Source organism: Phocoena phocoena, chromosome 13, assembly GCF_963924675.1.
Source record: "Phocoena phocoena chromosome 13, mPhoPho1.1, whole genome shotgun sequence".
Taxonomy (NCBI): Eukaryota; Metazoa; Chordata; class Mammalia; order Artiodactyla; family Phocoenidae; genus Phocoena; species Phocoena phocoena.
The window spans coordinates 81,809,869-81,822,345 of record NC_089231.1 but is presented as its reverse complement, the minus strand read 5'-3'; the positions used below and the strand labels follow the sequence as shown (position 1 = coordinate 81,822,345).

Below are 12,477 nucleotides of genomic sequence, written 5' to 3'. Positions count from 1 at the left end.
CATTAAATAGGGAAACTACACCACACCTGCTTAATCAAGCATGTGTGGGGCCCAGGGCTCCTTGGAGACATCCCACTTTATTATACGTATAACCCTTGAGGTTGACCCCAGATGGACACACTTCCCCTCTCCACTCACTTCCCTCCTCTCTTTTCTCCCTTTGGGAATTTCATTCTACTTGCTTTGACTTTAGAAGGGGTCTGGCTTGGCCATTTCCAGTACTCTCAATACATAGGTCATACGCGGGAGCCAAGTTGCACCTTTGGGAAGAACGTAAAGAGAACAGACCTTGAAGTAGTGCAGGCGTTGAGGGTTTATCCAGTTTATTCATCCCCTGCTTTAATGTGAGTTATTTTTTAAAATATTATTTTTAGTGCTCGCTTCGGCAGCACATATACTAAAATATTATTTTTAGTTCAGGCTTTTCAGGTCCCGTTAAAATGAGTACAAAAATAGCAAGTTGTATAAAATCATGCAAGTAGAGTACAAGGCCTCACGAGGGGATCTTCCCCCAAATGTCATGTTAATTACAGTGGAGTCTTGGGTCTAATTGCTACTTCTGTACCAGGCACTGGAGCTAGCTTGCTCTCCAGCTAGTGGGCTGGTATAGGATGCCACAGAGTGATTCCAAGCAGTTGAACCTAGAAAGAATACAGTAGGAGGGCCTGCGGGAAGGAGAGAGTTTATTTTATACATTAATTGTACAGTAATTGAGAAAAATGTTGTCAGGGTGCAGAACTGGGTGGAGCCAGCTAAAAGTTGGAGGACGCAGAGGAGGGGCTGGGTACTTGAGAACAAGCCCCTTGGGGGACATTGTGATTAGCTGTTTAGAATAGCTTGGAAATAGAAAATATTTTTCTAGAATGTGCTGATAGCTAAGGTAGCTCTCTTTTTTCTCTTTTGTCTTTCAGAGTGGTCATATGAAAGGATGCACTGGTTCCTTAATATACATGTGAACTGTGAAAACTGTACATTTGATGAGATTAAGTTTTATATACAGCTAGTAATTGTCCAGCTTGTTGTTCATTTTCAAGCAAGAGTCAAGTGTTCAGCATGAGAAAAATATAGTTTATGATACATTTGTTAAACAGTGTGGGGTGGGAATGGGATGGGACATTCTCAGTCACACCAAGGAAGAAATAGAGCCTCTGAAAGACTGTGTCCCCCAGCATCCGAGCTGGCAGCAGTGAGACAAAGCCATCAAAGCAAACCTCTCCCCAGTGTGGCCCCAGGAGGGGCGGCTGTCTTCCTCGTCACAAGCCCGTGAGGCAGGTCTTCCCTTTGGGGTGGGTGGAGCAGGTATGCCTCTAATTCACCTCACCAAGAAGTCCATGCTGTCTCAATAGCTTGTTAAGTCTTTCAATTTCTTGTTCCTGTTATTACAAAAAGCAGACAAATAACTGAATTTACCTTCTGAGCCTCACCAGGGATGTGGCAGTCACACAGTGAGCCGCAGACACGCACAGGGAAGCAGAGCTGAATGAAAGCCATACTCCTCATGCAATCAGTCAGCCGGGGCCCAGCAGCGATGGCAGTGAGGAGAGAGACCTGGCAAAGCTGCAGGGAAGGAGGCAACACCTAAACTGAATCCGAAAGGACAAGGAAAGCCTGACCGAGGGAAGTGGGCTCCAGGCTAAGGGCACTGAGTGAGCAGAGGCCTGGCCTGGAGAAGCTCAGTGCTGGAGGGAGGGAACGATCTGTGTTCACAGAGGGCGTTTTCCCAGACACCTTCTTACCTTCTCAGAGCAGCTGAATTCAAGGTGTTGGATCTTGGTGGCCAGTTGTATATTTATCTGTTTTAACCTTAGTAGTTGCCGTTCAGAACGTGTCTTAACCGAGATAATTATCCCTGAAAAATAATTGCGAGGGTCTCCATGATACTGGTCTCTAATTTAGCCCCTTGGGAAAAAAACTGTATTCCTTACAAATGTATAACTGGGAAGAGTGGTGACAAGTAAAACAGTCATCATGGCTTAAAGGCATCAGAACTAGGAGGGTCAGAGTTTTCATTTCTGAGCTACTCAGTACCCAGCTGTGAAATACTTCTTTGGCTTTTCTGGTGTGAGAAATCCTTAAAAATAATCACTGACCAGATGAAGGTTAAGCTCCTTAGTAGGGGGCAGTTCACAACAGTCTTGCTACTTAGCAGCAGTTGTTCAAAAGGCACTAAGTGCAAGCCTGGAAATGCTCAAGCTTGGGGTTGGGACTGTCACTTTGCCAACTTTCTGCCTCCAGAGCTATGGCCAGTTGTCAGGCAATGACCTGCATCTTGGCTTGGGAGCTTGGGGGGGGCGCTCCCAAATGCCCACACCACACTGCAGACACGGCCTCAAAGACTGGGCTGCAGTAGGGCCGCTCCGCCCCTTTCCAAGTGTGAGTGACGGAGTCCAGACCTTCCCCCACACGTGTGGCGCCCACAAGGCCTGGGAGTAGCCGTCCCTGGTCCACAGTGTTCCTGGTTGTCTCACTGAATCCGGTTTAGCCTTGTGTTGCTTCAGTCACGCTACTAAATTTGATAGCAGTGTAATAACGGGCAATAGCCAGTCATATGCCTCGCTGCCATTTAGACAAAATGGACAAATCTCACAACAGTGTGATGTGAGAGTACTGGGTAGTAACTGCTTCATGAGTCATTTATAATCAGTCATGGTCTATCTACCTCACATAACCTTTGCAGAGAGTATTTTTCTGTTAGATTAGATGAAAAAATCGACATAAGCATCTAAAATATTATCTGAAAAGCCTCCATTATTTCCTTTGACAGAACCCAAATAAAGGTTCTTAATAGGCTTTACTTTAATCACTAGATCTGAACTGGCCGCCCCCAAAGCCCACATGCCTGACAGAGCCGCTCGCACAGCCCTTTCCCCGGCCAGGTGGCACCACAGCAGGCGGCCGCAGCAGGGGATGGGCCTGCTTCCAACAGGCTGCACTGTCGCTCAGTCTCCTGACAGCGACCCACAGCCCGTCGTGTTGGGCACTAGTCTAGGGATTCCCAACCCTGCTGGACACCCAGTCACCTGGGAGTGCTTCACAGACGGACACCTCCCTCTGGGCTCCGCACCAGACTCTCCACTTAAAGTGTCGAGCGTGATTCTGGTGCGGCACGTCTGAGGACAGGCATTTGATCAACTCTGACTAGTTCGCTGATGGCTGAACCGCTAACCAGTCACTAGGTCCACATAAAACCACAGCACAAATGGCTTCTCTGACATGGAGGCTCCCTGCACCAACGGAGAGTGTGTGAGGAAGAGGATCTGTACCTGAAATACGGTAAAGCAGTATTTCCCCAAGTGTGTCCTACAGAGCCAGAGTCTACAGCACGCTCATAGGTGTTATTTCCTCCCAAAGTGTTGAACTGGTCAACTTGGAAAACAATTACAGTTCTCAGAGCCTTCATCATGCTAACTCGTGTTGTGACTTTCTCAAAGGGGGCAGAGTCTAGTGTACAGCATTTCTCAGCTTCCTTGCTCCCCTTCCGAAGGTGCCCCTCCCAAGGTGGGATGGGGTTTCGTAGAACACTCTCCAGGAAACACCAAATGAAAAACAAAGGTGCTTTGGGAACCAAGCCGGCAGGGATTGATCAGGGATTAGTCTAACCCTTGCCATAACCACCTTTCAGTAATCATAGAAATGAGAGTCTGAAGGAGACAGCCACTTCCTCTCAGAGCACATGTCCTGGTGTCAATTTGTAGCCACAAAGGTGACAGTGGGACACCAAATCAGACCATGTTTCTCTTGGTTGCCAGGAGGAGGAGGACCAGGGCCTCTGCGCCCCTTCCAGGCTCCACCCACTGTCCCATCCCCCACCCCCCCAGCCCAGGAGTGCAGGGGACATACCGTTGATGATCCGGGCCACCCGCCACAGGCGGAGCAGAATCAGCAGCCCTAAAGCCTCAAACTCATGCTCCCGGAAAAGGAGGACAACGTCGAGGACGAAGGAAACCACCACGATGATGGCGTCCAGGATTTCAAACTTGTGGTGAAAGAACTCCAAGCGGAAGACAAATATTTTAAAGAAAATCTCCATCATAAAAAAGGTCAAGATGGCAATGCTCATGTAGTGGAACACCTGAAGGGGACAAGGAGATACAGAGTAGACTCAGGCTGTCATGGGCTGGGGCAGGTCACACGGACAAGCTGGCCTTGAATGCCCCTGCCCAGTCACAGAGAGAATCCATTCATTTGACCAATCCCAAATTCCTGCCAGCACCAGGCGCTGTTCTCGTGCCGGACTGTGGCTGAGAACAGCACACACGTTGCTCTCTGAAGGGCAATGGGGCAATGGCAGTTGAAAACATCCGCCGTGCCCTTTGGCCCTGCAAAGCTCACGCATGCACAAAGACAGGATATTTACTGCAACATCATTTGCAGAACAAAAGATTTTCTACATTGTTTGGAGAACAACAGAAACGTCCACTAGACTAGGGCACTAGTTAAATGCATTATGGTATCTCCACATGGAGCATTACGCAATTGTTCAAAAGACCAAGGCTGATCCGTATGTATCGACTAGAAATGATGGTAAGATGGTAAGTGAAGAGAGTTCCCAGATCTTGATTTATAAATACTAGCCTTCACTAAAGTAACCTTTTCCATTCTGGGGCAGGGAAAGTACGAATGAGCTGGGACATCATCCAGGGCCAGAAAACAAGGAAACGCTCAAAGGCTATGGAGTCACGTCAAGAGGACAGAGCAGTCAGCTCGAAGAGGCTCACAGTGACCAAATTTGGGACAGTTTGGATATTTAGTATTTAGGGGTAAAGTGCCGTGATGTCTAACTTACTTTTGAATGGTCAGACAAAAATAGATGGGTGTGGGGTGTGTTTGTGGATATGTATATATATAAAGAAAGCAAATACAGCAAAATGTATATTTGCCACTTTTCATAATAAAAAGTAAAGAAAAAGGCACAAGACAGTATAGGAGGTATATTACTGACTCTATTAAACAACAGGGAGAGGAAAGATAATCATCTATGGGAGGACTTGGGTTGGCACAGAAGAAAACATTAACGGCTGCCGTGGTGAAAGGGGCCACGAGTAGGAAGGAGGTTTAATATTTTCTGCCTGCTCTTTTACCATTTGAAAAGACATTTTTGCATTGTCCACTGAATTTTTTTCAAAGGGTGTGGGGAGATGCTTTTAAGCCCCTGGCCTTCTCCCCAGTTACTGGTGATGGGCCGCACATGCATTTTCAGTGTGTCCACTGCCCTTTGGGCGAATGTCTGGGATGGGCTCAGGCAGGAACTGTGAATCAGGGAATAAATGGTGGGCACATCCCCCCCAAATGGCTCCAGCACAGGGACCACGTCAAAATGTTGACAGGAGGAAAAACAGCTCGTCTTCCTCTGGGGGATGGGAAGGAATCATGCTCCTGGTTTGATAATCAGTGACAAACTCCAGCTCAGTGGTCTAGGATAGCTCAAGGTTCAAGCCATCAAGTGACTTGAGGAGGTTTCCTGCTTGTAGTAAATTCGTATCTATAATTGGGAAAGGAAGACATTTTCTCTGCTCTTTGACTGAAAGCACCCAATCAAACTACCCTCAAATAGGCCTGGTTACTCCAAGGCAGGTGCTGCCCCACCCTGCCCACCCACAGAGTGAACCACATTAAAGGGCTGGGGACACACTACCCTGGCAGCATAGTTATTCTTGTCAGGCTGGATGATCTTTAGGTCCAGGACGAGCTCGGCGAGCACCAGGAGGGCATCCAGAATGACCAGGCAGATGATGATAACCTGTGGACCAAGGGAAGAAGCAAGAAACCATGAGACCTCAATGGGGACCCTCCTTTCATCTTTAAGGGCTGGAAACATCTGAGTGAAACCACTGGGGAAAGACGCCAAGGATGGTAGGCCACTGCCCACAGCCCGAGCGCCCTGCAGGGAGCCTGCTGGGGGCCAGCTCCTCTGGACAGGAGCCCCTCCTTCCAGCCCTGGGCAGTGCCTGTCCTCCTAAAGCCTCCGTGTGGCCCAATGACTGACCCTCGGTCACCATTGGTCTTTCTCTTACTCGTAAATTCACTGCTTCCCAGCATCTCTCCAACCAAACTGCTAATTCCTAGATGGCAAAATATACTAAAGTTTCTAAAAGCATTTATTTTTCTAGTTCTGGGGATTGCTCTTGCCAGGGTATGCCCAGAACAGATGCTCAATAAGCAATTTAAAATTTAAAACATCCAGCCTCAGAGATACGGCCTCCTCCAGGCAGCTGGGTTAGAGTGACGTCCACTGTGCCCATGAAACAGCTTCTGGCTGGAGCCGTGAGGTACCCACCCCAACTCCCATGTGCTCGCTGGGAGGGAAGGGGGAGGGAGTCCTGCGTCTCCTGGAGAACAGAGAAGAGCTGCTGTAGGAAAGAATCCCGTGGGTTTTGTGACCTGCTGGAGGGGGGAGGAAGGTGGGGACCAGGGTGAAGTGAGTGGGTGGTCTTATCAATGGCAGTGGGGGTAGTCATGGTGACGGAGGTGGTGATGATGGTGAGGACATTAAAGGTGGGGTGGAGGTGATGGCATTTGGGGAGACCCTGGGGATGACATGGTGGTGGTGGAAATGGCAGCAACGGGAGGAACCCCAAAGGACACTGTGTGACCCTTCTCTTCCCTTGGAAATACTGGACCATCACTTACTTCCCCCAGGGCCTTGCCTCTTACACTCTCAGGTAGATAGATTTTGATCTCTGAAAATTAATCTGCCATTATTTTGGCAGTTTCTACAGTTTCAGGGTGAAATTAAACAAGTTCAGGCCTATAAAGAGTGGACTATTAAACCTTTTGACCATTTCAACCTGTAGTAATTATTTCAGTAATTAAGTATTTGATGACATGGTTTATTGTGAAAATTGTATGGCAAAGTGCTTTGTAATGAAGTTTTCAGACAAATCCAAATTCAGTAGCTTAGTAAAGGTTCAAGGGACTTCCCTGGTGGCTCAGTGGTTAAGAATCTGCCTGCCAATGCAGGGGACGTGGGTTCAATCCCTGGTCCGGGAAGATCCCACATGCCATGGAACAACTAAGCCTGTGCACCACAACTACTGAGCCTGCGAGCCACAACTACTAAGCCCGTGTGCCACAACTACTGAAGCCTGCACGCCTAGAGCCCGTGCTCCGCAACAAGAGAAGCCACTGCAATGAGAAGCTCGTGCACTGCAACGAAGAGTAGCCCCTGCTCGCCACAACTAGAGAAAGCCCACGCACAGCAACGAAGACCCAACGCAGCCAAAAAAATACTCAAGCCTCAGGTGAAGTCTTTCTTTCCTTCTTTCTTTCCACCCTCCCTCTTTGGTTTTTAGACCTAAAGGGATCTAAGAGCTCATCTGGTCTAAAACCAAGGCACAGAGTTATTAAAAACAGACTGAATATAATATATATATATTCCCAGTCTGGGAAGATCCCACATGCCACGGAGCGGCTGGGCCCATGAGCCATGGCCGCTGAGCCTGCACGTCCAGAGCCTGTGCTCCGCGACAGGAAAGGCCACAAGAGTGAGAGGCCCGCGTACCACACACACAAAAAAAAGAATGAAAGTACTGATACATGCTACAACGTGGATGAACCTAGAAAATATTATGCTAAGTGAAAGAAGCCCAACACAAAAGACCACATATATTTTATGATTCCATTTATATGAAATGTCCGGAATAGGCAAATCAATAGGGACAGAAAGTAGATTAGTGTTTATCAGGGATTGGGGATTATTGTTTAATGGGTACGAGATCTCTTTTTGGGGTGATGGAAATGTTTTGGAACTAGATAGTGGTTGACAGTTGGACAACATTATGAATGTACTAAATAAATGCCACTGAATTATTCACTTTAAAGTGATTAACTTTATGTGAATCTCACCTCAATTTTAAGAAGTGAGAGAGAGACCCAAGGTCACAAACTATAATGCCCAGGTCCCAACCGCAGCCTCTATGAACTAATCCCTAAGGCCCTGAATTTGCCAGTTCACAAGGCAGTACTAGTTCTGAAGGGAGCCACATCACAAAGAAAAATGCTGAGAATTCAGGGAAGCTGGTTAATTCCAAATCTCACTGGAAAATGGCCGTGCCTAGCCACAGCACGCAGCAGCGCAGAGCGTGGACTGTGGGGCACCAAGTCCTGGGACGGCTCCCCCATTAGCCTGGACCTTGGGCACAGCTCTCAACTCCGCTGAGCCTCAACGTTAACTCTAAGCTTCAGCTTCCTTCAGGGGATGACGGGTTGGCCACAAGGGGAGCATCGTGTGAGATAATATGTGAGGAGCGCTCAGCAGAGGGCCCGGCCCCGGTGAGCAGGTACTAAAAGTGAGGCTCCTGGCCATCGTCCCCTAGCCCAGCTACCCTGTCCGTCCACGGTTTCCACAGAGGCCTGACTCACCCCAAATTCTCTCCCTTGGTTGGTTGTGCCATTCTGTGGGAGAAGTGACAACAGTTAACTATATATCGTGTCACCTTGGTCACCTCAAACCATGGGAATAGGTGGAGACTGCACCCAAGAAAGGGATTTCAGAATCTTCCTGTATGCTGATTCTATCTGCAGAGATCAAACCCTTAAACCCTCACCCCTACTCCAAGGTGGCCTCCCTGCTTCTACTCTGGGCCCCTCTACAAACTGCTCATGTCAACACCTCCCCACCCCCATACTCAGAACGATGGCTGTCCACTGCCCACGGATGGCCTTCCAGTGCCTCCTCTCCCTCTACTGGATACATATAAGCCACGTGGACCTTTCTTAAATTCTCGAATACTGAAGACCCTTTCCGACCCCCGGACCTTTGCAAACACGGCCCCCTCTGCCTGGGAAGCTCCTCCCCTCCCATCCACAGAGCTCACTCCTGCCCAACCTTGAGGTGTCAGGTGAAATGTCACCTCCTCTGCCACACGTCCTCCAGCTAACATCCTAGGTCGGGTCTCCCCCACCCCCAATATCTCTCAGAGCCCCCTTCAGTTTCCCTACAGAGGACTTCTCTCCACTTGATTCCAGCATGTCATTACTGGAATGCCCACCTCTTCACGGACCATTAATCCTCCAAGACTGAGGGCAGGGACATGCCCACCACACTCACTGCTGTACCCCTGGCACATAGTAGAAGCTAAGAAGCGACTGCACTGCTGAGTGAATGAATAAACATCTCTACTCTGCTTTCCCCCAGAGCCACGTGCCCCTGGGGGGCCCGGTCAGGAGAGGTGGGACCTCCCAAGGGCTCCCCTTGCAGCTGGAAGGAAGCTGGCTCCTTCCTTCTCTCCTGAAATTGAGGGTTTGGGAGTTCAACACCAACAACTTAACACCACGTCTTCTCTTCTGTCAGAGCCACAGAGGAAAGCACTAAGCTGTCAGGAGTGCTGTGTTGCCTGCTTTGTTTCTCTAAGTCACACGAGAGTGGAAAAAAAAAGACTAAAATAATTCCTTTTTTTCTATTTTACCATGGAACAAAGTCAGTGATGGGAGAGGCAAGGGCTGCTTCTCTCTCCTTCCAGGGGGGACATTAGCTCTAGGGAGGGGCTGGATTATCGTAGTTATCCCTGCAGCAGGGACCCCAAAATGGCTCCGTTCAGGGACTGGGCTGACAAGGAGCCTCCTGCTTTCTCCTGGGACTCAGAACATGCTTCCAGACACCTGCCTGCCCACATCGGGGACATGGGGTGGGGTTCAGACAGGGCTGGCCAGACTCCACTCGCGTTTGTCCTTCAAAATCGGCAGATGTTGGGACAGACATTGAACCCTGTAGAAGTCCCATTCCCTTTGCCATTCTTTGAAGTCTGCGTCTCCCTCTCAGGGTCTCCCCATAACCACACCTGGAGGCTGGCGGTGGGTTAAGCAAGGCAGATATTTTTGGCATCACTTCACAAAAGAAGAGATGCCCCCCCGCCCCCGTCTCCTTTGTGTGTGTGTGGTAAATTTTGCATAACATAAAATTTACCATTTTAACTATTTTAAAGCTGGCATAAAGTTCAGAGGCATGAAGCACATTCACAAGGCTGTGCAACCATCACCGCTGTCTAGTTCCGGAATGTTTTCACTCCTGCAAATGGAAACTGTATCCATTAAGCAGTCACTCCCCCCTCCCGTTCCCTCCAGTCTGCTGTCTCTGTGGATTTACGTGTTCTGACATTTCATATAAATGGAATTATAAGACACGTGGCCTTTTGTGTCTGGCTTCTTCCACTTAGGATCACGTTGACAAGGTTCATCTGAATTGTAGCATGTGTCAGTGCTTCAGTCCTTTATATGGCTGAGGACAGATAGATCACATTTTGTTTATCCATTTTCATCAGGTGATGAACTTTGACTTTTGGATTAAGACTTACTTTGCCCCAGACCACATGGGACCTGCCCAGCACATGGTCAGTGCTCCATAGATGTCTGTGGAGTGAAGAAGCTGGTGGCAGAGAAGGGCCCCTACCCTGCCCTCGTGACTCTTTGCTGACGGCTCTGCCCCACCCCAGGCATCTCGGGCCTCTGCCCACCTACCTGAAACCTGTGGGCGCTGAAGAGCTTCCTCAAAGTGGTCCTGAAGTCGAGGCGGGGCCTGGGCACGGGGGCAGGGGCCGCGGTAGGATCGGCGTCTCTGCCCTCTGCGCCTGAGGCCGGTGTGGGCGGTGGCTCCTCCTCCTCCTCCTCTTCATTCTCCCACTTCTTGTAGTTGATGTTCCACGCGTGGCAGTCATCCCCAACGACGGTGAAGTGCTTCAAGAATTTGCTCATCCTCTCGGCGGGAGCCACCCTGGCCCTGCGGGTGACTGCCTGAAGGGAGGGGATAGAGAGGAAGCGCTCAGGTGGCCCATCTGTCACTCTGGAGGAGCAGGGCCCCTGCTGGGCCGGGCCACGGGGTGAAGACAGTCCCCGTGCTCAGAGCACCGTGCAAGCACAGACCATGAGGTCACAGTGGTTTCTCGTGCATTTATTTTTGGAATCCAGGGTCTCAGGGCCGGTGAGGCAACAGGAAACCCCAGATTCCGTCAGGCCTGCCACTGTGGTCTGGTTGGCAGTAACCAACAGGAGAGGTACTGCCACCCAGTCGCAAAACACCCACCACGGGCCCTCATGTAAATACTGGAAGAGCAGCCCATGGTTCAGAGACATCACAACCTAAAACCCCAGAGGTGAGAGTTGGCAGGGCGGGGAGAGGGCAAAGGCAAAAGTAAAAGTACCCAAAGTTTCACACAAAAGTGAAGCCACCCTCCCCGCCTTCCATGCCACAGATCAGTCCTGGAAAGGTCTGAGCAGCAAGCGGATTTTTCCTAAGTTCAGCCAGTGCTGTTTTAAATACATTATGGACAGCTGTTTAAAGACGGACGGACTTCAAAGCAAAAAAGCAAATATCCTCCCATTCCTTTGCCCAACTTACCCTACCAGACATCACATTTTTTATAAAGTTCAATAATGAAAACTTTCAGGTATACTTACAAGAATACGCAATATGATCAGCATAACAGGAAAAAAGAGCCCCAAACAGACCCAGGTTCCTGTGGGAACCTGGATGTGATGGCAATGGCAGTACAGGTCAGTGAGAAAACACTGGAGAGGTTAGGATATCTGGCTTTCCCAACAGGGAAAAAAAAGAAATCCCTACCTCACACCACACACACAGTAAATTTCAGTTGTGTTAACCTATATAAATGTATTTTTAAAAACTTTAAAAGTCTTAGAACAAAATATAGACAAGTATCTTTATGACCTCAGGTCTGGGAAGGATTGCTTAACTAAGAAACAAACCACAAAAGAAATGGATAGACCTAACTCATCAAAGCTAAAAACCTTTATCTCTTGCTCTTTCTCACACACACATCTGTACAAAGTCAGATACACCACAGACTGGGAGTAAATATTTCCAATGTATTTAATAGACAAAGATTTTAGTGTTCAGAATATATAAAGAAATCTTACCCAAAAAATACAACTCCATGTAAAATTAGGTAGTGGATATTAACAGGCAGGTCACATGAGAGGAAACCCAGATGGCCAAGACACTCAACTTCACTAATATTCAGGAAAATGTGAATTGACGTAACAATCACACAGCTTTTTGTTCCTCACACTGTCAAGAATTTAAGTCTACAATAGCAAATGTTGGTGAATGTGTGAAGCAAAGGGGGTCTCCTGAACCCTGAAGACAGGAACAGACACTGGCACCACTATATTTGGAAGCAATCTGGCATTGTTTTGTCAAGATGAAGCTGTACTAGTTAATGATCTAGTAATCCCACCCCTAGATAGGCTTCAAAGAGAAACTCACCCACATGTACTCAAATCAGTAACATGTTCAAGAATGTTCACTGCAAATGTTCACCTAAATGGTAGGAGATAGAGAAGTGAATTTTCTCTATTCATGTGATGGAATTTTATACACAGTTAAAATGAATGAACTATGTCTCTGTGTATCACTGATGACATCCACGTGTACCCCCTCAGCAGTACTGAACACAGCAGATCACTCCCTTTCTTCAAAAACTTCCTTCATTGGCATCTGGGATTCCACACTCTCCTAGTATT

The 12,477-nt window shown here is 48.4% G+C and overlaps 1 protein-coding gene across 1 annotated transcript in view; it reads right to left on the bottom strand.

Annotated features, from left to right (window-relative positions):
* Positions 1-990: 990 nt before the first annotated feature.
* HVCN1 (hydrogen voltage gated channel 1) overlaps positions 991-12,477 on the bottom strand; it is a 28,355-nt gene continuing 16,868 nt past the window's right edge. Inside the window, exons 4-8 of the mRNA XM_065890097.1 lie at positions 10,456-10,728; positions 5,636-5,740; positions 3,841-4,072; positions 1,737-1,849; positions 991-1,373 (exon numbers count right to left, since the gene is read on the bottom strand). Coding sequence (XP_065746169.1) covers positions 1,308-1,373; positions 1,737-1,849; positions 3,841-4,072; positions 5,636-5,740; positions 10,456-10,728 — 789 coding nt within the window. The 3' untranslated portion in view covers positions 991-1,307. The remainder of the gene's footprint in view (positions 1,374-1,736; positions 1,850-3,840; positions 4,073-5,635; positions 5,741-10,455; positions 10,729-12,477) is intronic.